At 42.1% G+C, this 26,365-nt stretch overlaps 1 protein-coding gene across 5 annotated transcripts in view; it reads left to right on the top strand.

Moving 5' to 3' along the window:
- ptprb (protein tyrosine phosphatase receptor type b) overlaps window positions 1-26,365 on the top strand; it is a 113,217-nt gene that overhangs the window by 32,710 nt on the left and 54,142 nt on the right. For 3 of the 5 annotated variants that reach the window (XM_063057709.1, XM_063057708.1, XM_063057710.1), the window contains exons 5-13: window positions 8,739-9,015; window positions 14,092-14,370; window positions 15,513-15,770; window positions 18,112-18,375; window positions 19,887-20,156; window positions 21,171-21,431; window positions 22,040-22,306; window positions 23,495-23,758; window positions 25,312-25,575. In XM_063057709.1, the coding sequence (XP_062913779.1) occupies window positions 8,739-9,015; window positions 14,092-14,370; window positions 15,513-15,770; window positions 18,112-18,375; window positions 19,887-20,156; window positions 21,171-21,431; window positions 22,040-22,306; window positions 23,495-23,758; window positions 25,312-25,575 (2,404 nt within the window). Of the gene's footprint in view, window positions 1-7,612; window positions 8,406-8,738; window positions 9,016-14,091; window positions 14,371-15,512; window positions 15,771-18,111; window positions 18,376-19,886; window positions 20,157-21,170; window positions 21,432-22,039; window positions 22,307-23,494; window positions 23,759-25,311; window positions 25,576-26,365 lie in introns of those variants that run through there. The other 2 variants (XM_063057713.1, XM_063057712.1) reach the window with 2 other exon arrangements.

Genomic DNA, 26,365 nt, shown 5'->3' with positions numbered 1-26,365 from the left:
ATAAGTCCAGGACCAGCCTATTGGCTCAGGGAGGAGTTGTAAAGTTTGATGGCCACAGGCTGGAATGACCTCCTATGACGCTCTGTGTTGCATCTCGGTGGGATGAGTCTCTGGCTGAATGTACTCTGTTCTGGTTGGGCACATTATGTAGTGGATGGGAGACATTGTCCAAGATGGCATGCAGCTTGGACAGCATCCTCTTTTCAGACACCACCGTCAGAGAGTCCAGTTCCATCCCCACAACATCACTGGCCTTACGAATGAGTTTGTTGATTCTGTTGGTGTCTGCTACCCTCAGCCTGCTGCCCCAGCACACCACAGCAAACATGATAGCACTGGCCACCACAGACTCGTAGAACATCCTCAGCATCGTCCGGCAGATGTTAAAGGACCTCAGTCTCCTCAGGAAATAGAGACGGCTCTGACCCTTCTTGTAGACAGCCTCTGTGTTCTTTGACCAGTCCAGTTTATTGTCAATTCGTATCCCCAGGTATTTGTAATCCTCCACCATGTCCACACTGACCCCCTGTAAACACATTACTGTAACCACCTTGAAAATATTCTGTTTTACTGTATGAGATTTTCACAAGACTGATTCCAGGATTGAACAGCTTGTCATATGAAGAGTGTTTGATGACTCTGGGCCTGTCTTCACTAGAATTCAGAAGAATGAAGGATGACCTAACTGAAACCTGTTGAATGTTGAAAATCCTCAACAGAGTGGATGTGGAGAGGATGTTTCTTATGGTGGGAGAGTCTAGGACCAGAGGACACATCCTCAGAATAGAAGGACCTTCTTTTAGAATAGAGAAGAGGAAGAATTTCTTTAGCCAGAGAGTGATGAATCTATGGATTTTGTTGCCACAGGCAGCTGTGGAGACCAAGTCTTTATGTACAGTATATTTAAGGCAGAGCTTGATGGATTCTTGCTTAGTCAGACATGAAGGGATACGGGGAGAAGGCAGGAGATTGAGACTGAGAGGGAAAATGGATCAGCCATGATGAAATGGCGGAGCAGACTCGATAGACGAAATGGTCAAATTCTGCTCCTGTATCTTATGGTCTTATGTGTGAGTTTTTAACTGCATATTAAAGTGTGATTACTACTCAACATTTCTCTGGCCTTAAATAAGTAATTTTATACCTGTGGGTACTTGAAGTCAAATATCTGCAAATTCAATGCTATTAAAATCATTTTTACCTTTAGAAAACTAATTTATCTCAGTTTCTGCAATAATCCTTTGTATTTGTTCCAATCTATAATTTGCTCTCAGTGAAACATTTCATATTATGCTGCTTGGTTCCTGTTTGTTGACTGAGGGTATCCTTCCCTCTCCTTGGCTGATCAGCCATCTCATTGACCTTCGCTCGATGTCAGGGATCTTTTGGAACTGACAACTGACAACAACCAACTCGGAAGAATGGGTAATTTATGAGACGTAGTGGTTGAGATGTTCTTGGGTATCTCTCTATCATTTGTAGCAAGGCCTACAAATTTGTTACCGAACATAATATCCATGAGAATACGAGTGCTATGATGTTTTAGTAGAATTGTTCTTAGCACAGATGTTATTTACTTATTGATTGATTGATTGAGATGCGGTGTGGAGTAGGCCCCTGGAGCTGTGTCGCCCAGCAACACCCAATTTAACTTCGGCCTAATCACGGGACAATTTATGATGACCAATTAACCTACCAACCGGTACGTCTTTGGACTGTGGGAGGAAACCAGAGCACTAAAGTGACCACCAGGTGAATTCCTTTCATCTTAATTCTATGACAAAGCACAAGATGTTCTTTTTTCTCTAGTTACCTTAGGACGTCTGTAAAGTATGCTGTGTTTTTGTAACCCACCAGATGTGGCTTTGTGTATTAAAAATAATATAAAAGGCAGCAAACAAGAGTCTTACTTGATTATATCAGAGATAATTGGCTGACAACCTAATGCAAATATTTATCTGTCTTGCAAGAAGCAATATTTGGAGCATTCCAAGGAAAGAGTACTTAAGCAAAGTCTCAATTGACAAATATGTTAGAGCAATAAATAGGGATGTTTTTGAAAGGTTTATTGGGGAAAAAAGCAGCAGCAGACATCCAGACATTTGCGGGCATACTTTACATTCTAAATACTTTGATACAAAAATTAAAAGCTTTTTAAAATGGAATAATGTAATCCTTGGAGTTACAAAAACCCAAACATTTTATTAAAAGTTGTCAAATTGAAAGAAAGAGCTATTCCTTCTGAGTAGAAAGTTATCTTAATCTAGCAGGTATAAGCTGACAAGCAATTTATTCAATTTGTAAAGAAAATCAAAATGGATTAATTGCTTTTGGATTGATTTTCTTTTATAGGTAAATGGCACAGCCAATTTATTTAAAAGAAATATCCACAAGTAACAAAATTAATGTCCAATCAATTTATCTCTTTTGGCATTTGCTAGGGTGGAATGTTAGCCAAGAGACTGAAAGAACTTTGTGTTCTTCAGATAATGCCGTGGGTCTTTTGTATACAATGGAACCCATCTCCTTTAATGATTCTTCTGGAGTTAATGGCAGTACTCAGCAAAGTTCCAAGTAAATTTTATTGTCAGAGTCACTGTGTACAGCCCCAAGATTCCTTTTTCCTGTGGGCATACTCAGCAAATCTGTAGAGTAGTAACTGTAAACAGGATCAATGAAAGAGCAAGAGGGTAGAAGACAACAAGAAGTGCAAGTGCAAATATAAATACATAGCAATAAATAATGAGAGCATGATTAACAAGATAAAGAGTCCTTAAAGTGAGGTAATTGGTTGTGGGAACATCTCAGTAGATGAGTGTAGTTATCCTCTTTTGTTCAGAAGCCTGAAGGTTGAAGGGTAGTAACTGTTCTTGAACCTGGTGGTGCAAGTCCTGAGGCTCTTGTACCTTCTACATGATGGCAGCAGCAGGAAAAGAGCACGTCCCTGGTAGTAGGGATCTTTGATGATGGATGCTGTTTCCCTACGAGAGCGTTTCATGTAGATGTGCTCAATGGTTAGGAGGGCTTTATCCATGATGTACTGGGTTGAATCCACTACCTTCTGTCAACGGCATTTCCCAATAATGCAGGAATCTGAAGTAATATATACATTCCCGATTCTAAGGCATAACGGGTGTCTTATAAGGACATGGACATTAAAGTATTGCTGTGGAAATTAGTCATAGGCAGACTTGAAAATGGACAGATATTCAATTCATTTACGTGTAATTTTGCAGCAATTGAGCAATTACGCATTCTGACTTTGAGAAACTTATAACTGGGCGAAGTGTTTCAGAAAGCCGGCTGAATGGCTTCCTTCAAAAATTATTATCCTGAGGAAGTGAGAAGGCTTTTTGGTATTCAGTTTGATTTCTCCCTTTTTTTTTTGCTGCAGCTGTCCCATTGAATGGGTTCACTTTTAACAGCAGAATAAACAAGAATAAGTTAACATTAAAGGCTTCGTACAATTCTGTGATCCTTCTTCTTACAAATAGTTTTGCAAAGTCAATGCCATATTTTCGCTTTATATGGCAAAATGTTAAGCTATTTTTGAATGGATATATAGATGTATAGACTGGAAATACATTTACATTCTCAGAAATTGGGTGATGCAAGACACGATTGTTGTAAGAATATACTTTTATTTTTAAATCTGAATCATTTTAAGGCTATTTTAGGGACAATTAAAGATGAACTACATTAATGTAAAACTGGAAAGAGGTGGGAGATTTCCTCCTATTAAAAAAACTTTGGTGAACCATTTGTATTGTTATAGCAATATAAAGGCTTCATGATTAATTTTACTGATATATATTTTTCATATGTTTAAAATTGATCCTAAATCAAAGTACCAGAGATTCAGGAAATCTAAAATAAAACAAAGTGTGCTAGAAATACTGTGCAATTCAGGCAGCATTCTGGAAGGAAAAAAGCAGTGAATGTTTCAGCAGACCCACCTGGAAGATCGACTTTGACCTTGTCATTGCTGGATAATTAGTCCCTCACTTGTCCAGTACATAAAACTGATTATCATGCCATTTATTATGTAGATTAATAATTATTGCTTTAATGTTCAAATATAATTATAAATATTTAAATCATGAGGGGTATAGATAAGGTGTAGGTGGCAGGGTGGAGATACATCTCTACCAAAGGAGGTGTAAGGCACTCATTCCCGCCACTAGCCTGCAGGGCAAGGTGTGGCCCACCCCCCCCGCCCCCAGTCAGGGTCACATGAAACCATGAGAGCAGGTAGTGGATGGTCGTACGAGCAGCTGGTACATGTCAAAAGTCCTGGTTATGTGACCACTGATGCCAGACAGACAATCTCTGAAGAGTATTGATAACGACTGGGGTCACCCATCTTGTAAAGACACTGTCCAGAAGAAGGCACTTCTGTAGTAGAGTTTGCCAAGAACAATCATGAATAAGACCATGATCGCCCACGTCATAGGGCTCGGCACATAATGATGATGCTAATGATAGATAGGGCTGGCTTTTTCTGCTGTAGTTGGTAAAACCAGAACCATCATGCACTATTTTCTTAAATCACCTACATTTGTTATTTCAGTTCATAATTCAAGTCAATTAAAATGTTGCCCACATTGTAAGTTGAAAAGTTTTCTATCTTGTCCAGACATGCCTGGTGTGATGCTGCATGGGAGGACAGGTTTTAGAAAGGCTGTAAAAGCATCACACACAGCATTCTATGCATTGCGCTTACATGTATATTAGTTTTCAGTCACATTGATGCACATGCTGTACACGCATAGCATATTGTGTGTACTCATTATAATAAAGTAGTAGTATATCTAGGATTGTTTTAGCAAAATGTCTCACCAATGTTGCAACAGTCACAATACTTTCTGCTATGTTTGTGGTGAGTATATGCTTAAATTTCAAAACCAGAGCATGACTCCTCTCATTAAGAAAGCCTATGAGCTCTACTTTGGACGTAAAATTGGCGACCAAGACAAAGCCAGGGCTCACCACATTTGTTGCACAACATGTGCTGTTGATCTTAGAGCTTGGCTCAGAGAGATTCAGAAGTCAATGCTGTTCACTGTCCTGAGGATATGGCAAGAGCAGAAGGACCGTGTGACAGGCTGCTACTTCTGTCAGAATATCTGGTTTCTCTGCTAAAAACAAGAAATCTATTAAATATCCCAAACTCCGTTCAGCCATGTGACCTGTGCCACATGACTGGAGTCTTCCAGTACCAAAGCCACCAGATACATGGGTTTTAGAGGACGCAGACAAAGATGCCATGATGCACGAGCCAGGAATGGAAAACAACCCTGATACTGATGCAGATTTTGAACCCTTTATGTCGAATGAGCCTCATCTGATAACTCAATCTGAGTTACATGTCCTGGTCAGAGACCTGAGTTTGTCAAAGGCAAAAGCAGAATTATTGGGCTCAAGACTGCAGGAAGATGGAATCTGCTATAACAAAAATTGCCGTGAAGGATTCTGATATTTGAGACAGATGTTTTCCTGAATAGCTGATGCCAAGGTTATGGGAGGAATTTTTGTTTGTCATCTATGACAGGCAATTCAAAGAACTTCTAGTGGGTCCAGAGAAAATCACATGGAAGGCATTCAAAGATGTTGAAAATTTTCTTGGCAACTACAGAGCATCAAACTATGTGCAGCTGGTTGGCAACATACTTCAAGCGTACAAGACCATGAAGTGCAACATGTCACTAAAGAGTCGTTTTCTGCATTCCCATTTAGATTTTTTCCCTGTAAATCTTGGCACCGTCAGTGATGAGCATGGTGAAAGGTTTCACCAGGACATTGCAGTCATGGAGAAACAGTATCAGGGAAAATGGAATCCATCAATGCTGGCTGATTATTGTTGGACAATTAAGTGAGAAGCCTCAGACAGTGAGTACAAATGAACATCATCAGCAAAACATTTTTAGCTTAGTTGAACTGTTGCAAAGTGTCTGCACCATTTTGCAATTAAATGCATTATATTCAATACAAGTTAATTTCTTGTTTCTCCAAATTCCTATGTGATACACATAGTCTGAAATTATATTTGTGTTCAAGTGCAATCGGTCTATCATACTCACAGAATATTTCTAAGAAAACAGTACTTTTGGAAAAAAAAAGCTGTCCAAGATTTTTACAGCTGTGCAGACCAGCTGCTCTGAGCAGGAAACTTTTACATGGCCTGAAAACTGAGCAGCATATTCCACCTTTTCCACCTATCCCCTCCCAGCTTTCATCATCATTCCAACCCCTCCCCTTTCTGGCCAGATTCACCTATCACCTGCCAGCTCCTGCTCGACCCTCTTTCCCTACCCTTTATTTTCTGGTTTCTGCCCTCTCTCCAGTCCTGATGAAGGGGCTTCACCAAAGCATTGGCTTCTCAATTTCCGTCAATAGACGCTGCCTGACCTGTGTAGTTCTTCCAGCACATTTGTGTTGCTAATTGCCGGCTTAGTTTGAATGGTTAGCGAATCAGACGGTATGCGTTGAAAGCAAGTGCAAAGTCTCAGTTGAATGGGAGGCTGATTTTCTGAGGTGAACCTACCGAACAGGTCAAACCAATGTATTGTGAAAGGATTGGTGCATTCCAACAAGGTGAAGTTCAAAGCTGCTGTTAGAGAGAGAATGCGGCTTTTATCTTCTAAAGGCTACTAATATCTCTATCGCACTACCGAGACTCGACGGCAAACCACGTGACCTTATTGTTTGACTTTGGCTGTCTGGACTGGGTTGTAAATAACTCGGCGGGTTATGTGCAAGTTCAGATTCTTGCGAGACAAAAGTCCTGCAAAGCCCTTTCCTCTTGATAAAAAAACTCAAATCAAGGTTGGAAAAATGGCAGGAAACCATGGGTAAGTAAAGGGCGAACCCGCGCAGACTATTACAGCACATCCTGGCACTCCCTGCGCCTGACATCCGCACTTTCCTCTTTCAGAGCACCAAAAAAAAACCGCCATTCCATTGTTTCGCTCTTTCTGAGACCAAGTGATTTCTGTAAAATATCTAAACAATTTACCCTTATCAAGTTAAACACAACCTCCCAAATCGTCGTACCGCTCAATGTGGAATTTTTCCTGCTGTGCTCTCGCGTTTAAAATTTTCACTTTCCGCAGAAAAAGGGAGAGATTTCTCTTTGAACGTTTCAATATATAAAGGCGATCATTAAACCTGCCCTTTGCATGTGCGTTTTGCAGACTCGAAATGTACTGTAGGTATTTTAAAGCAAACGAACTAGAGTTTCCGAGTGGGCAGAACATATGAAAGAAAGGCGGGTGACGGTAACGCAAGATAATGAGCAGCGCGATACACGCCGGATCCTTAAAGGAATGCGTTAGGAAGTTAAAGAAAATCCGCAAGGAATATACAATGTTGAAGGGGGATTGACACGGGAATAAACGGGGTGGGGTGGGGTGGGGTGGGGCTGAGGGATGGGACGCTCAGGGAGAGAAATTGTAAGAGAGGACTGAGCAACCCATATATATGCACGCGGGTAGGATAGTATGGACAGGAGAAGGAAATTGGAAAGCTGCTGATCAAACGGGAAAGGACAAAGTAGAGAAGTCTCAAGCGATCATTTAGAGACTGAGAGTGAGGGGGCAGCCTGGTGTGTGTGACAGGGGCGGGGAGGGGAAAGGAAGGCGGCTTGTCCACAAGGAAGAAAGAAAATAAATGGATTTACAACAAGTGAGAGTGAATTAAGTGTGAGGAGTTGGGAAGAACCTCGGGGGAGGGGGGAATGCCCCAGAGGGAGATGACTTTGCCTGCATCTGATAAAATTAAAACAGTGTCACTGTCACAAAACACCCGAAATACTCGGTGCGGGCCCCCGAGGTTGCGCGCTCCAGGTTTAAACCCTATGTCTGGATTAACACTTTTGGAAAGAGCTGAGGAAATTCGCTCTTGATTGAGGAAGTGGATGGAAACGGTTCAGTGGAATCATTGGGTCACAATGGCAGCGTGGGAAATGCAGAGTTCACTTCACTCCAGATCTCTTGAAAACCTCACCGGTAACACTCAGCGCCAGCCCCACTCCACCGGCTCCTGTTGCTGCTACAAGTCTATGGATAATTCTAGCGGGCTTTTCCACTAGAGCACGAGGGAAAATTTGCTATCAAGAAAACCTGGAGGACTCCTTTGGAAAAGAGCTGGGATTTTACTGCCTCAGGATCAAAAGTTGTTGAACCCCATACTCGTTTGGATTTACAGAAGTTTTGAACTGAAGGAGTTCTTAACGCCGGTCGCTAGGAGGGGTACAGAAATTTTCATTCTCGGATTTGTACAATATTATTGTTATATACATTATTTTGAATTAACCCGGGAGCATCGCTAGATAAGAACCGTAACACGCAATGCAGGGATATGAAACGGGGTTCTTGTTGTTATGGATGGCAACCAGTCTAGTCAAGGTGAGCTGCTGCAAAGCTGCCTGGCAAATGTTGTTTGATGGTACAGTATTCATGTGATGGTGCGAATGCAGTCGTCAGAAAGGTGCGAAAGCCCGCACCTTGGTTTCTTTCAATTCATCGCTGCTGTTCTCAGCAAAACGACATACATACTAACGCTATTCCTTATCTTTGAACTAATCGCTGTTCTGTGTAACCTGTTTATTTTTCAATGATCTGGACATCACATTTTAAAATATATTGAATGTCTGGTTGGTGGGTGTATATATAAAGGGCCGTGTTGCTCGTAGGCACCGAGGCGTGCATTAACGGTTCTTCGCCTATATTATTTTCCAGTACGTGACAGTGGCGGCGGAGAGGTGTATAGTGAACGTGACGGAGATTGGACAGAGGGGGGATACGGTTTATGTGCAGTGGAGGAGCCCGGAGACTTTCTGCAACTTCAGTGTGTCCTACAGATTGAATCAGTCGTGGGTTGCCGCTTGCAACCCAGCCTTTTACACCGGCGATTCCTATGAGTGTGAACTGAATGATTTGGAAGCGGGCACTTTTCACCAGCTGTTGATTCACTCACTCACTGATGGTCTTACGGCAAACGCAACGGTGCAGACAGGTAAGGGACGGTTCTTCTGCAATATACGCGCGCGTGAAGTTTATATGCAGCGCTAATTTATTGTCCTTTAGTTTACAGATGTCGCTGTTATTCTGCAGGACTAAGTTTAATTAAATAATCTATTTAACGGGTCTATTTTCAATTTCAAAATACAGCCACCGATAGAATAATCTACAGCCGTACCTTCAAAATTCCATATCATTATGCGTAAAAAGAAGTCTCCGAATTGAATAGGGAAGAGGTCGTAGTTTCCCCAGCGAAGAGAAGTTAAAATCACTTGAGAGCGATTGGGAGGCAGCTGGGTCTGTCAACCTTTGAATGAATTCATACTCTAGGGAATATGTCCGCTGGGTGGCGTTTGTAATCAGCCGATTCAAAACGCACCACCGCTGGCCGCAGATTCTGCATCAGTCCGCAAGCGCCAGTGAGTAATTGCCAATTATCGCTCCTCTTACCTGTAAAGTATCATTCTAGAAAACCCGAACAAAAAATATTTGCGAAGAAAAGATGTATTTCTTTGTAATTTTTTTAATAGTCAGACCCAGTTTCTTTATTCGGAAACATAACAGACTCTGCAGATGCTGGGATTGGGATTCAGAGTTGTCGTCGTCTGAACCCTTAGTGCACATAGGGCCTCTCCGTTTCTGTAGCGGTAAAGGTTTTACAGGGTAGGGTTGCTGGCCCTACGCCCAACCCCCAACCTCCAACCTGGAGAACCAGGCACTGTATTCGTCTAGCCCTTCACCTGGAACCTGCCCAGCAAGGTTGAACCTACCAGGGACTGAAGTCCCAGCTGGTATAGCTCCCAGGATCATTAGGGCACACAAACCTCTCCGCCACGATAAGGAACAGCACATAGGGAGGTGGAATTCAGAGTAACACATACAAAATGATACAGGAACTCAGCAGGCCAGACATCTATCCTTACTGCCCGTTACGCCACTGGCATTAAGGGCAGCAATGAAGGTCCTCCATCTCATTGCAGTTTCTGTAACTTTTTTTGACTAGTCAGGTTGTTAGCCTTGAGCTGAGCCCCCGAACCTGGAGGACTGGTGGACCACTCTTAGTCTGGTCTCTACTCTTTGACCTGTTCGACTCGGTTAACCCTACCAAGAGCCAAAGTACAAAGTCCTGACTCCAGCTGACGTAGCTCTCTGCGTTATCGACGCACGCAAGCCTCCAAAACCAACACAAGCTTGAGGTCTTCTTGGAGGAGACATCTCTGGAAAGGAATAAACAGTCAACTTTTCAGGCAGAGACATGTAATCAGGACTCGTAGTCTAATCAGCACCCAAAACAGCCACTGTCTATCTGTTTCCATAGATGGTACCTGACCTGCTGAGTTACTCCAGCATTTGGTGTGTGTTACTTTTCTTTATTCAGGCCAATGCTTTGCATAAATAACACTTCTCAAAGCATCTTTTCCCGTATTCGATCCTTTTGAGATCTGTCCCAGGGTTTGAATAACTGGAAATATAGCACAAGTTACTTAGACTAAGATGAGAAATTTCCTCTCCATGGACTTCACTGTCACAGAAAGCAGATGAAGCCAAATTATTTAATATATTTAGGAAATTGGATTTCTTCCTTTGGGCTAGGGGTGTGGGGAGAAACCTGGAACAGGGGACTGAATTTGGATGATTGGCCATGATCAACTCAAATGGTGAAGTAGACTCAAATTAACAAATTTCACGATACATGACGGCGATAATAAATCTGATTCTGATTCTGAAATATCTTTCTCCTGCTCTTTCTATGCAAAGTCTCTGGTAATACACTGGTAGCCATCACATTTCCAAATGGACAATGAACCAGCCTCTGAACAGTACCTCACTATATTTGCCTCTCACTTTCACACTATTAATTTAATTTTTTATTGTAATTTACGGGTTTTTATGAATTGCACTGTATTGCTGCCACAAAACAACAAATTTCATGACATGTGCCAATGATATTAAACCTGATTCTGTTATTCTTCAGTATGTAACTCAATCAACGTCTTCAAGAATGAAGTCGTCAGTAGTTCCCTGGGCTCCCTGTAATAAATATCCATTTAGATCTGTCTGACTTTGTTCAATTTCAAAGACAAAAAAAAAGAACCTGTTTTTGAGAGGAACACTTTAAATCTCAACTCCCCTTTGGGAATGTACTTTGGCAAACCTGCTTAACAATGGACCTTTATTTAAGCCATACAAGTGCATACAGATGTTAGCGGCAAAGCAGAATGGAACGGTGCTGATATCACTGGAGGAGGGCCAATACCTAAATATGCAACAATGGCTTAAAGTTGAGTCCGGCCAGGAGTGGCTGAACCCTGCCAGTTCCTAAACACATTGTTCCTTTGTTCCACCGGATGTTAGAAAGGTCCAAGTGTTTCTTTTTTTTTGGCTAATAGATTAGATAAGTAATGTGCTTCCCAACTGATCCTTTAAAACACGCAAGTCTAATTTTGCAAAACTCACCCGCATCGACTGTACTGCTGGTACGGAGCAGTGAACCAGCAAAGAATTTGGTTCCGTTATCAAGATGCATTATCGTTGAGATAACTGTCTTTACATGTATCACTGCCTTTTAGTAATAACGCAAGCATATCTAATATAGAGATTTGCTACCTGAAATGTAAATAAACACTCCATTCTGCTAATTTTATGTTGATATTAATTATTACAAGAATATTTTTGCTGATAGGCATATATTTTGAGCATTTATCTAATTTACTTCAATGATTGCATACGATGTACCTGGTGATTTGACCAACTTCACAACTTAGATCAAATTATTCAAGTAGAAAGCTCTCCAAATATTTTCTCAAAAGAAAACTTCATTGATTTTTCTTCATCGGGAAGCAATTACTTTTGGTCAGTAACCATATACCTGCTAAATTAATTCTTACTCTTAATGTGTATACATACCAGAGCTATATAGCACAAAAAGCATAGCTGACCATGAAAAAGTTTTGCTCAGCTTTTTCACATGGTTTAGATATCAGAATCTTTTGTCAAAAAAACATTGATTGATGTTAAGTGTAAGCTACTGAATAATTTAGAGCAGGAAACAGGAAATTTGTGGATTCTTCAACGCTAATATTTCTATTTCTTTAATAATGAAACAACAGAAATATTTCCTTCATTAAAAAAATGTATCCTTTGAGCACAATGAAACATTACATGCTGAGTTGTAAATAGAAGAAAGCAAGAGAGAAGAATAGAATAGAAGAATAGAAGAGAGTTTCCAATTAAAAACTCCGTGGATTTCAGAGATGAGTCCAAGTGGCATCGGTCATTGATTAAGCTGTCTGGTTTTGTGAGCTTGTCAATTTACCCGCTGCCCCCATTTTATATTGATAATGTCGTATTATATGAGGAGTTGTCTTTAAATGTAAGGCTCAAATATTACCTGCAAGATGGCTCAAGTTCAGAGGTCATCAGGCTTCTGAACTCCCTGCTGCATCACATTTGGACTATCACCGGTTAATCTGTTCTCTACCTTACAATATTTAATTTATGCACTTTACTTTGTTCACTTATGCGTGATTCATCTGTAGATTTTATCCTTACTTTCCTACGTTATTGTGTGTTATGTGTACTACTGTGCTTTACACCCTGGTCCGGAGAAATGTTTCTCGTTTGACGGTATGCATGTATATAGTTAAATGACAATTGACTTGACTTGCCAGAGAGACAAGGAATATTACAGACTGCGGTGTAATATCATAGAACGTATATTCCAAAGATCGGGGGGTATTCAGGAAAATGGATAGTAGGATATATGTACATCAGTAAATTGATCTGAAGTGTTGAAGTTTCCTTCCAGACTTTGGGATTTAACTGAATAAAGAGCAGATCCATTGGATTCAAAACAGAACATAACTTTACTCGCCTTGAATATGTTTCAGCTGGGCAATTGCTTAGCATAAGGCGCATCCCAGCATCTCTTTGCATCTGTGCTATGATGAGCAATACCTTTCCATTCCTGTGTGATATAATGCACACTGTTGTGGTGAATTGGATCAGTCCTCACATGTACAGTGCAGATTTAATATGCAGAATGTTTTGACCTATTCTTGAAATGTAACTACCAGATAGACTAAACATAATGTACCTTGAACCAAGGACAAGTTATTGCCCAGATTCCTCAATGTCATCCTCCACCTCATTATAGAACATAGAACATAGAATAGTACAGCACAGTACAGGACCTTCGGCCCACAATGTTGTGCCGACCCTCAAACCCTGCCTCCCATATAAGCCCCCACCTTAAATTCCTCCATATACCTGTCTAGTAGTCTCTTAAACTTCACTAGTGTATCTGCCTCCACCACTGACTCAGGCAGTGCATTCCACGCACCAACCACTCTCTGAGTAAAAAACCTTCCTCTAATATCCCCCTTGAACTTCCCACCCCTTACCTTAAGGCCATGTCCTCTTGTATTGAGCAGTGGTGCCCTGGGGAAGAGGCGCTGGCTATCCACTCTATCTATTCCTCTTATTCCATGATGATCTTTCATCTTATTGTCTACCTACACTGCTCCTTCTCTGGAGCTGTTACACTTTATTCTCCACTCTGTTATCGTTTTACCTTGTACTGCCTCAATATATGAATTGATCTGTATGCAAGGCAGGCTTTTCACTGTGCATGTGACAATAATAAACCATTTCCAATTCCACTCCCCACCCCCCCCCCAATGTTCAGTACGAGGAAAAAAACTTGGAAATAATTGATCAGAAAGGAAGAGATAGGAATAAGCAAACATGGTTTCAAGTTGTCATTTATTGTAATCAACCACAAGCATGTATACAGCTTCACGAAACATTGGTTCTCTGGGGTCAAGGTGCAAACGCAGTACATATCGTTCAGTCACACACAACACATATAGTTACAATAAAGCACAATACAGTCATAAATTAAAGTTAGCACAAGTCCCTGATTGACAGCGCATGGGATGAAGTGCTGGAACCACGCTTCTAAAAGAACAAGCCCACAACAGTCCTTCATCTCACGCTCGGTCAACAAGAGGTGCTTAATTTTGTTTTCAGATCTTCTTTAACCCTATCTTGATTTTCTAAAACATTTTAGATCCAAAGCCACCCCAAAGCTTACAAGTGAACAGAAGTGGAACAAATTCTACCCATCTCCAGGTTTCTTGGACTCCATCACCCGGAAATGTCGACATGTATGAGGTTAGGTTATCTGGGGAAAGCAGTGGAGAAATTCAGATCCTCCTCATCCCAGGGAGGTCCCACAGGAAAGAAGCCGCTTTTTCATCTCTGACACCAGGCACTAGGTACAGCATCACCATAAATGCCCTCTCTGGAGATAGGAGATGTGATGGACCAAAGATCTTTGGATCTACCTGTAAGTGCTAACCCCATCAAAACAAAGGTGCTGTGGGTTTATGGGCGGAATCAAATTGAGAAGTTTGTTAAATGGGTGCAATTTCACATATAAGTTTTGGGCATTTTCCAAATTCTGGTTTTAAATAGAACATGAAGACTATACGGAATGTAGCACATTCAAATCCCCATTGACATGTTGTGGAATAAAAGGCTCCGTAAGGATTCAACCGAGATAGAATAGGCTTTTCCAAGCCAAAGTGTAAGGTGTTCACCTTTGCACTCCTCAGCTAGTGGGATCACTTGTTGAAGAAGCAGAATACTGCAATCCTTCATTTTTCACCAAACTGTTTAATTCGGACAGACAGTATAGAACTGCCTACTCATCAATCCATAACAGCATAAGATATAGGGGCAGAATTAGGCCATTTGGCCCATTGAGTCTGCTACATCATTTCATCATGGCTGATCCATTTTCCTTCTCAGCCCCAATCTCCTGCCTTCTCCTTGTATTCCTTCGGGCCCTGACCAATCAAGAATCTGTCAACCTCTGCCATAAATATACCCAAACACTTGGCCTTCACAGCCAAGGCAACAAATTCTTTTTAATATTAACAGAGATGCTCCCACTCATTGACTGTTGGAATCCGTGGACAACTGTCTTTGGTGAAGCAGGGTACCACCCCTTAATGGTTTGCAGATTCGGGCCACGCTTGTTCTCCCCAACAAATTTAAACCACAACAAATTTCACAACATATGCCAGTAATATTAATCCAGATTCTGACTCCTAGTTACCATCTTGGTGACTGGGAATAGGTGACTTCCCTAAAACACACAATTGGTCTTCTGGAATCTTGCCATCTCCCAAAAAGTCAGGATGCAAAACTAAAACACTGCAGGTGTGGAAAAGCTGAAATAAAAGTCAGAAAGAGCAGGAATTATTCAGCAGGTCAGACAGCATGTAGAAGAAAAGCAGTGTTAAAGCGTCACATAGGTCTGAAACAATAACTATGTTTCTATCACTATAGATGCTGCCCGACCTATTGAGTAATTCCAGCATTTTAATTTACACATGAGAGTATATCCTTTCTAATGTGCAATTGCCAGCAGTTTATCAAAAGTGGACCAATGCAACCAAATGTATTTATCTTCAATCTCTCCAGCTCCATCTAAGGTGAAGGATGTTGACATTACCAGCAAGTCCAACAGTCTCACCATAGTGTGGATCCCTGGCCCTGGGAAGGTGGACAACTTCAGACTGTCACTGGGATACAAAGGGAATGTAGTTCAGAAGTACACGGTCTCAAACGTGACAAACAGCCACACTTTCATCGGGTTAACAGCTGGGAGACTCTACAATCTAACCGTGACCAGTGTGGCGGGAGAGCTAGAAAATCTCATCTCCAAGTCCTTCCAGACAGGTAACTGAAGAATTGCCTGTATATGTTATTCATTCAACGTCGCCATCACACGGAGAATGTTGAACAGGCAGGGGGATGAACGAGTCTTGTATCAAATTAAAATGAATGTAGCATGTACTGTGGTTTGTGGTGTATTACTTCTCACTGTGGAGAATTCAGTCCTTCATTGTAATTCGTGTATTGCTGTTATTTTAAGAACTTCAAGTCTGAACAAATTTATTACCTTTTTTAAAAAAAAAAGTATGTTCAATGCTCTTAAGTGGCTACTAAACACTGATAAAGTCGTGTGATTGTTGTCCAATGCGGTTTAACAGAATGCCTCAAAGATTTAATGGTTTGGTCAGCAATAGCAGGGTGCATAGAGCCAAAGCAACACACACACAATTCTGAAGGAACTCAGCAGGTCAGGCAGCATCTATGGAAATGAATGAACAGTTTGCATTTCGGGGGGAGACCCTTCTTCGAGACTCGAAGAAAGCTCTCAGCCTGAAATGACAACTGTTTATTCATTTATATAGATGCTGCCTGACCTGCTGAGTTCCTCCAGCAGGCCAGCGTTTTGTGTGTGTTTCCAGCAAATGAAGACTTTCTCGTGTTAGTGACTTAACCAGCTGTGGATCTCAACTAAAATCTTGAACTAAAGATACAATTCTATCATAGTTGAACTGCAGTTGCGGCCCAAAATCAGCTGCTGGCCTGCATCTGATGATCATTGGACCAAATACAACTTGTACCACTGTTTGTACGTAATGCTCTAAACTCGCCAACAGCCAAAACAAGTGTCCAAACCACTTAATGTCATTTCAGCAATTAAATTCCTTGGTGTTAATATGTCAGAGGATCTGCTCTAGGATCAGCACAAATGTTATCATAAAGAAAGCACGACAGCACCTTTACTTTCTTAGAAGTTTGCATAGGTTTGGCATGTCACTAAAAACTTCGACAAACTTCTATAAATGCAGTGTGTAGAGTATCATAACTGGCTGCTTTATGGCCTGGTAAGGAAACGCCAATGCCCAGGAATGGATAAGACTACCGAAAGTGGTAAATACAGCTCAGTCCACTACAGGCAATAGACAATAGGTGCAGGAGTAGGCCATTCAGCCCTTCGAGCCAGCATTGCCATTCACTGTGATCATGGCTGATCATGCACAATCAGTACCCTGTTCCTGCCTTCTCCCCATATCCCGTGACTCCGCTATCTTTAAGAGCTCTATCTAACTGTTTCTTGAAAGCATCCAGAGAATTGGCCTCCACTGCCTTCTGAGACAGAGCATTCCACAGAACCAGAACCCTCTGTGTGAAAAAGTTTTTCCTCAACTCCATTCTAGATGGTCTACCCCTTATTCTTAAACTTATCCTTAAATAGGGAACACCCTGTTTCTATTATTTTCCTCTTCCCTGTAAAAGTCTGCAAGAAAATGAATCCCAAGGTCGTACGTGCATGGTGACATGTACACAAGAGATTCTGCAGATGCTGGAAATCCAGAATAACACACACAAAATGCTGGAGGACAAGAAAGTCTGCAGATGCTGGAGTCCCAAAGCAATGCACACAAAATGCTGGAGGAACTCAGCAGGTCAGGAAGAAGCTATAGAAAAGAGTAAACAGTCTTTGGGCCAAAATGTCAGTTCTTTATTCCTCTCCATAGATGCCGCCTGACCTGACAAGCATATAGTAATGTATGCTTGCTCTACTTAGATAATGAGATTATTTGAACATTTTTAAAGCTTTGAATTCTTGTGCAAATGATTGCATGAGAGTCTTCAAATACTGTCAGATTTCACTTTCGTTACTTTCTTTGTGTACAATATGATTTTGATCCCATGAATTGGATAATTCTTCTGTTATGTACAATTCCACCCTTAACCTGGTCTATTTTTGTACCTGCTCCATAAGTCCTCTGAGCTGCCAAATCAAGCAGAAATGTTTCCTTTCTGATAACAACTTTGTTTAAATTGAGCAAAAATCCAAATATTTTTGCTGACACTCCTCTCCCCATCGCAGAAGGATGAAACTGCGCTCTCTCGATTAGAACCAGATTATTTTAATAATTAGGTTGTTAATGGGAATCTTCTCAATCAGAACAATTCGCTAATAGGGGAAGTATGAAATGTGGCCTCTATGAAGTCTAACACATTCGTAATAGGAGCCATTAGAAGGTTTATTTTTAAAGTTAGAAAGTAAGTGCTTATAATTCATGAAGTATGAACCAGAAACTCTAATTAGAATGCAGTTTGCAGATTATTAACTGCACAAAGTATACACTACTTTCCAATTATGTATCCTTACTTTACTTTATCTAAGTAAATGCTGAAATAGTTCTTTCCATGATTCCAGCCCCAGCAAAGGTTACTTCTGTGGTGGTGTCCAATAATGGCAGCCTGAACAGCCTCCTGGTCTCCTGGGGGAGAGCCGTGGGAGATGTGGACTCGTATACTATCTCACTGTCTTTTGATGGATCAGTGCTCGAAACCAAGAGTTTACAGCCAAGTGCACAAGAAACCGTCTTTCAAGGGTTAATGTCAGGCCAGTTGTATAACATTACCATCGTCACCAACAGAGGAAACCAGAAGGCAGTGGCTACAAGTAGCGGCAGAACTGGTAAGGTCCCTAGAGTCTTGTGACAAACCAGACATAATAATAGCAAGATGGGGAATTATTTACCATGTTAGGAAGATAATTTGCAGAGCACTATAGAAAATGCTTTTCTCTGCTCCTGCTTAAGCGTTGTTGGGCTCTGGGCACTGTTGGAAATGCTGCCTTAAACTGCATATCTCTCATTGTCCTGGAGAAGAAGTGATGGGAATTCTTGTTGAATCAGCAATTGAAATTAAGCAATGGTGGGGAAGGGTCTTGCCAGGATTTTGACCCCAGGACATTTGACCCCAAGGTGACATATCTGTAGCTCTGTTTCTGAATGGTTTTTTAATTGTTGGTGTTCCCTTCTGTTTTGTACCTTCAAAACATTAAACTAATTCAAAGAAAAGCACAGGAATCCGGAATACAGGTGTAATTTTGTCTTTACTTTTAGTGAGGTGTGTACGTATCACGTGGTAGTGTGATGATGTATGTAATTAACGTATTTTTACATATAACCCGTAATTAGTCATTTATGACTAATCAAACAAGAATGCTTAATCAAACAAGATTACTTGTATTGTTGAAATATTAAATACACACCTTGCAGCTGCTACTCTCATCCTCCTCCACAAACACACAACGCTGGAGGAACTCAGCAGCTCAGGCAGCATCTACGGAAAGCAATAAGCAGTCAACGTTTCAGGCCAGGACCCTTCATCGGGACTCACGTTCTCACGTTGTGATTCTCATCCTTCTGGTTGTTGAGTGTCGTGTGTTTGAGAAGCTTTGCTAAGGAATCTTTGGAAAAGTTCTCTCAGAGTATCCATTAGACTCTGCACTCTGCAGCCACAGTACCTGGGAAGTGACTGTTACGTTTGTGAACATGGGTTTCAAACAAGTGCGCTGCCTGATTCTGGATGGTGTTGAATCTCTTGAATATTGTTGTTGCTACAGTGCAGAGTGTTCTACCATACTTTCCCTTTTTTTTACTTCAATACAGTGTGGAATAAGCCTTTCTGGCCCTTAAAGCCACACCACCCAGCAATCCCCCAATTTAATCTGAGCCCAATCAGGGGACAATTTACAATGACCAACCGGTATGTCTTTGGACTGGGGGAGGAATCTGGAGCACCCAGGGGAAACACACACGGTCACAGGGAGAACGTACAAACTCCTTACAGGCAGTGGGAGGAATTGAACCAGGGTCGCCTGCACTGTAAAGCGTTGTGTGAGCCATTACACTGTTGTGCCACCCAGTGGTAAATGTAAGCGTTGCCTATCTGCTGAACATTTCAAGCACTTTCTGCTGCTATGGTATTAAAATGCAGTTTCTGATGTAATTTTCTCTCTCTGCCCTAAATTGTCCATCATTGTTCAGTATCTGCACTTGATGTCTTGAGGAGAACCTCAGGCACAATACAGAAGTAGCTATTCCCATATTTTTGTTAAAATTGTGAAAAGGATGTATTTGAATAATTGACAATTTATTAATGAAATTAAACTGTGACTGCAGATGGTTCTTTTCTTTGCAGTTCCTAGTCGCGCCTCAAACTTGGTAATGACAAGCAATGGCTCCACAAATTCTTTGAGAGTGAGCTGGCTGCCCCCTGCTGGATACTGGGAGAGTTACTTCATTCAGCTCTTCAACCAGTCCTCCGTTGTGCTGAATACATCACTGGAAAAACACGTCAGAGATTATGAGGTCAGGGATGTAGGGCTCATCCCAGGGCGACAGTATGAGGTCGTGGTCATCGTGAGGAGTGGAACGTTACAAAACAAGGCATACTGCAGCGCAAGAACTGGTAGGAAATATACGATATAGAAAATGTAAAGATTAACCCAGATCTTTTACTTTATGTTGGAATGACTGCTCCACCCCCAGAAGTACTGATTCACCCACTGAGTTCTTCAGCCGGTGATCTGCTGCTCCAGAGTCCAGCATTAAAGGAAGTCTGTATCCAGACTTAAAGGAAGATTGTGTAGGATTAGAATCGTCGCACAGAAAAGTTTATTCCCCCACAGAGCCCTATTAGGAAGCAATCTAAAAGGGTTGAACTAACAAGGTATCGTCACTGTAAAGACAACTGAAGAGAGTAAAATCACTCAGTTCTTTCTATCAATGTAAGCCGATTATCAAGGACCCCTCCCGTCCATCCCACGATCCCTTTGACCTCCTCCTGTCAAAGGTTTAAAAGGTTCAAAGGTTCATTTATTATCAAAGTATATGTGCAGTATACAACTCTGAGCTTTGTCTTCTCCAGATAACCACACAACAAAGAAAACCATGGAAGTCATTCAAAGAAAAGCATCAACCCCCACACCTCTGCACAAAAAGACTAACAAATCAAGCCAAATAGCAAGAAGCCCCCAAACACCCCCCCACAAAAAAATGGTAGGATATTCCCGACAAGGACTTGGGCTCGGTAATGGCTTCTTACCCCAGGCTGAATCACCCAGTACACACTATTTATGACAGCGCCAGTACGGTTATACTGGTGTGTATTTAACTATATGGTGTGTATGCACCTTTTGTCAATTTATATATCGACAGAATATTTTTATATTATCTGTTAATATAATTGTGTTAATATATATGTGCTGTGTGTGACTGTATGAACTGTGTTTTGTACCTTGGTCCCAGAGGGATGTTGTTGCATTTAGCTGAATACATTTGTACAATTGAATGACAATGATCTTGAATTTGGTGTTGGAATTTTAAATGATGTTATTTTGAGATTCCTTTCCACTGTTGTACAATGCAAGTCTTGGTTGCTTTAAAAAAGTGAGAACTTTTCATCTCAACGTTTATTATTCAGCACCTCAGGCAGTCCGTCATCTGCGAATCAAGCATGTGAATGAATCCGCACTTGCTGTATCATGGACAACACCTGTGACTGAACTGGATAGGTACCTTGTATCGTTAAAGGACACAAGAAAAAACACGATAAGTAGCAGTTTGGACAAGTATGCCAAAGAGTGGAGTTTTTCTAGCCTGGTGCCTGGACGGAAGTACACCATTACCGTAACCACCATCAGTGGCGATTTACACAAGTCTGCTTCAGTGGAGGCGAAGACAGGTGATGTGGGATTGCTTCCTTATCGCTGCCTCTTAATAATTATCCAAGTTGTGTTGGTTTTGAAAATATAATCGAGTTACAAACGGTGTTTCACCTGCTTCTAGTTGAGCATGTAATACTTCCTGGCCAATGTTACTGTCTCTGCCACATCACTGTAACAGATTTTCTGCTCATTATCACCTTGCTGTTTACGGAACAACCTGTGGACAGATTGGTTGCCATATTCACTGAAGTGATTGAAACACGAGGTTCTAGTTTGCAGTCCCTTTGACTGGACAGGTTTCTCCTCTTTGTTGGAGCCTACCTAGATGGAATATGAGGTGTTGCTCCTCCACTCTGAGAATGGCCTCACCATGACTGGACCAACATGTCGGAGCGGGAATGGGATAGGAATTAAAATGATTGGCCATCGGGAAACTCTGCTTTTGGCGGATGGAGCAGAGGTGCACGACAACGCTATCACCACTGTTACCTTGAACTACCTCTATGCCCTGTTGTAATGAATTGATCTGTATGGAAGTTTTCCACTGCACCTTGGCACCAGTGACAACAATAAAACAGTTTACTTGGTTCATTTTGTAATGTAGTTTTTAATTTCTTCGTTGCAGTTCCTGCTCAGGTGTCTAATCTCCATGTGACAAACCAGGGCACGACCAGCAGTTTACACACCAGCTGGACCAGGGCTGCTGGAGACATCGACAGTTACCAAATCCATCTCATTCATGAAAACATTGTCATCAAGAATGAAAGCGTTGCGAACAAAACCAATCAATATCTGTTCCATTCCCTGAAGCCCGGAGGGCTGTACTCCGTCGTCGTCACTACTATCAGTGGAGGGATCCCCTCGAGGCAGTCCTTAGCTGAGGAACGAACGGGTAAGAAAAGCATTGGAAAGTGGAAGTAAATACATTCTCCCTCGTAGTTTTAGTGTTTAATTTACTGTAAGGTATGGAGTTCAAAAACATAGATCAAGATGTTTCCAAATGTTATAGAACTGGTGAATATACAAGGTAAATGGGGGCATTTAATTTATCAATCATATGTCTGCTCTCTGGTAGAGCTATCCATCTAATCTCCTTCCCCACGGTCCCATGAGTAATTACATTAATGTACAAACACAAGAGGTTCTGCAGATACTGAAAATCCAGAGTAACACACACAAAATTCTGGAGGTACTCAGCTGGTCAGACAGCATCTATGGTGGGGAGGGGAAGGATAAACAGTCAACGCATCGGGCCAAGACCCTTCCTCAGGACTGGAAAGGAAGGGGGAAGAAGCCAGAATAAGAAGGTTGGAGGGGGGCACAGGGAGGATTACAAGCTGACAAGTGATAGGTGAGATCAGGTGATGGGGATGTTGGGTGGGGAGGGAGGATTAAGTAAGAAGATGGCTGGAAAAGGCAAAGGGTTGGAGAAGAAGGAATCTCGTAGGAGAAGACAGTGGACCCTGGGAGAAAGGGAAGGAGGAGAGGCACCAGAGGGAGGCGATGGGCATGTGAGAAGAGAAGGAATGAGAAGGTGAGTGTTCTACGGCAGAAAGAGAGGGAGGATGGGAAGCAGAGGGGCATCAGATTCAATCACTCTTCCAAATCTTTTTTGAACTATTGAATCCTGCACTGCCTTTCTAGTAGGTGATCTGGCACCAGTTTAAGGTGAACTTGTTATAGTTATTAAAACAAAATGTGCAATACAATTTCCTATTTATCTGCTAAGATATTTACTCCAGTGGGTAACATCTATCCAAATTCACTGGATCCCGTAGAGCAGCGGTCCCCAACCATTTAATGCCATGGACTAATGCCGTTAAGCAAAGGGTCCATGGACCCCAGATTGGGAATCCCTGTAGATTATACAATTGTAAACTAGATGGTTTTAAATTCCATATTCATTTAATAAACACAAGTGATTGCATACCAACTTGCTGTGAGGTTGCTAATTTTGACAACATGAAAATTCTGAGTCCCTGGATACAAATGGCAATGACAATAGTACTTTAAATGCAAAATACATAATGTGTGAACTGTAATATTATTGACAATTGTTTTCTCTTGTCGTTGTCCTCAGTTCCTTCAAGTGTGCCCAGTGTGATGGTGAGTAACCATGACCGCAATGACTACCTGATGGTGTCGTGGCTGCCAGCGTCCGGGGATGTGGATAGTTACCTTGTCACCCTGTCGCACAACGAGGAAGTCGTCCAGTCACACGCCGTGCCTGAGAGTACCCTGGAAGCTCCCTTCAGGTCACTTACCCCTGGCAGACTGTACGAAGTGACTGTGACCACCCGAAGCGGGAATTATGAAAACTATACTGTTACTCATGAGAGAACAAGTACGTTGTTATTCTTGTGCTTCAAGTAATGATGGTCTATGTGCTGCTTGCCTAGGAATCGCATGCTGTGTAAATATTAATGGGCACACTCGGGCTGTCATTGTGAAATATGGGAGGAAGATTTTCAATATTTTCAGGGCTGGCCTCGGTATTAATAACCGTACTTTATTTTCCCTTGACAAAATGTTGGTCTTTGTAACATTTTCAGATTGTAGTGTCACTGACAAGCCAAGTGATGTGACTCTGAATAGTAAACCCACCCTCTCATTACTATTTCCCTCCCAACTCCATCCCATCCCAACCCCAAGATTAATCTGTGTCACACCCTTAGAGACTCAAAGTTGTGCAGTGCAGAAACAAGCCATCTTGTTCATGATATCTCTCTATACAAAAACCTACTTACCTACCTTAATACCATATCCTTTCCCCCTCCCTTTCCCCCCTCCCTTTCCCCCCTCCCTTTCCCCCCTCCCTTTCCCCCCTCCCTTTCCCCCTCCCCTTCCCCTTCCCCTTCCCCTTCCCCTTCCCCTTCCCCTTCCCCTTCCCCTTCCCCTTCCCCTTCCCCTTCCCCCTTCCCCTTCCCCCTCCCCCTTCCCCTTCCCCCTTCCCCTTCCCCCTCCCCCTTCCCCCTTCCCCCTTCCCCCTTCCCCCTTCCCCCTTCCCCCTTCCCCCTTCCCCCTCCCCTTCCCCCTTCCCCTTCCCCCTTCCCCTTCCCCCTCCCCTTTCCCCTTCCCCCTCCCCTTTCCCCTCTCCCCTTTCCCCTCTCCCCTTTCCCCTCTCCCCTTTCCCCTCTCCCCTTTCCCCTCTCCCCTTTCCCCTCTCCCCTTTCCCCTCCCCTTTCCCCTCCCCCTTTCCCCTCCCCCTTTCCCCTCCCCCTTTCCCCTCCCCCTTTCCCCTCCCCCTTCCCCTTTCCCTTTCCCCTTCCCCTTCCCCTTCCCCTTTCCCACTTCCCACTTCCCCCCTTTCCCCCTCCCTTTTCTCCCCCCTCCCTTTCCCCCTCCCAAATTAAAACTGCTATCATGCAGTTGAGGCAAGGTGGAGATGTGTCTCTACCGAAGGAGACGTAAGGTGCTCCTTCCCTCCTGCAGGTCACCCTTGGCCGAGGTGTAGCACCTGCTTAGCCTCCCGTTCTGGGTCACGTAAAGCCATAGGAGCAGGTGATGGTCATCTGAGCAGTTGGTGCATTTGACAAGTCCAGGTTATGCAACCGCTGACATCAGGCAGACCATCTCTGAAGAGTATTGATAATGGCTGGGGTCACCTGTCTTGTAAAGACACTGCCCAGAAGAAGGCAATGGCAAAACATTTCTGCAGAAAAAATTGCCAAGGACACTCATGGTCATGGAAAGACCATGATCATCCAAGTCATAGGACACAGCACATAACAAACAAACAGGCAATATCGTGCTATGTTTGTATCGACAGTTCACAACAATATACAGATGGCTGTACTGTTATGTAGTACACGTTTGCTACTTTCATCTGACAGTTTAGTTTCCAAGCTCAGTAACTGCTCGTTACAATGACCTTATGTCACCTTCTGTTTTACACAGAGCCTTCGGCTGTTCAAAGTGTCACAGTCAGCAACTCTGGAAGGAGTGACTACCTGAAAGTCTCATGGCTGGATGCGTCAGGAGATTTTGACTGTTATATAGTAACTATCAAGAACAGCTACAACTACAGCAAAAGCTTAACAGTCCCCAAGTCCGAAAATGAATGCATTTTTTTGAACTTAATTCCAGGGCGACTTTACAGCATCACTGTTAGCACCAAGAGCGGGAAATATGAAACTCACCATCTTGCAACCGGAACAACATGTAAGCTATGATAAATGGAAAATTCTGGTTTTAAGGAATATTACGTTCTTATTTGGAACTCATCAGCTTGCGTAGCAACATTAATATGATAAAGTGGTCTTAGATAAAGGAGAATTATCAAACAAAATTTGATAGTATGCTTTGGGATATTAAAGTAGAGATGTTGTTCTTGAGAAACTTTGAAGAAAGGTAAGGAGGTTTGGAGTGGGAATTCTGGAATTTGGATCATGGCAGTCAACCACAAATGGTGGAAGAACTGAGTGAGAGTGAAAGAAGAGGGTGTTGGTTAAGTTAGACTTGGAAAGGCAAGATTGCACATTGGTTGTCCACCCTGTTGGATGTGATCTTCCATTGATTCTATTATAGCTATTGGATTTATTGACTATTCTTGCAAGAAATAAATCTCAGGGTTGTATATGGTAAATTGTATGTATTTTGATAATAAATTTACTGTGAACTTTGAAGATTGCCTTGTGGGATTTTGGGGCTAGGAGGAGTTACTGATACAGAAATAGTGAGATTTTAAAACAAAGAGGATAATTTTTAAAAAGGTGGGATTGGACCCCATGTAAAATCAGCCAGAACTGTGAGAGTACACAAGTTAAGAAGGTGGTATCCATAACTTTGGTGACTTAAAATTTAGAGTAACATCTAAGTACAGTCATGTAAACTCTGTGGCCACTTTATTAGGTACACCTGCTCATTAATGCAAATATCTAATCAGCCAATCATGTGGCAGCAACTCAATGCATAAAAGCATGCAGGCATGGTCAAGAGGTTCATTTGTTGC

This window comes from Mobula hypostoma, chromosome 9, assembly GCF_963921235.1.
Source record: "Mobula hypostoma chromosome 9, sMobHyp1.1, whole genome shotgun sequence".
In the NCBI taxonomy this organism is placed as follows: Eukaryota; Metazoa; Chordata; class Chondrichthyes; order Myliobatiformes; family Myliobatidae; genus Mobula; species Mobula hypostoma.
Note: the sequence above shows the minus strand (reverse complement) of the source record. Positions and strands in the feature narration are given on the sequence as shown.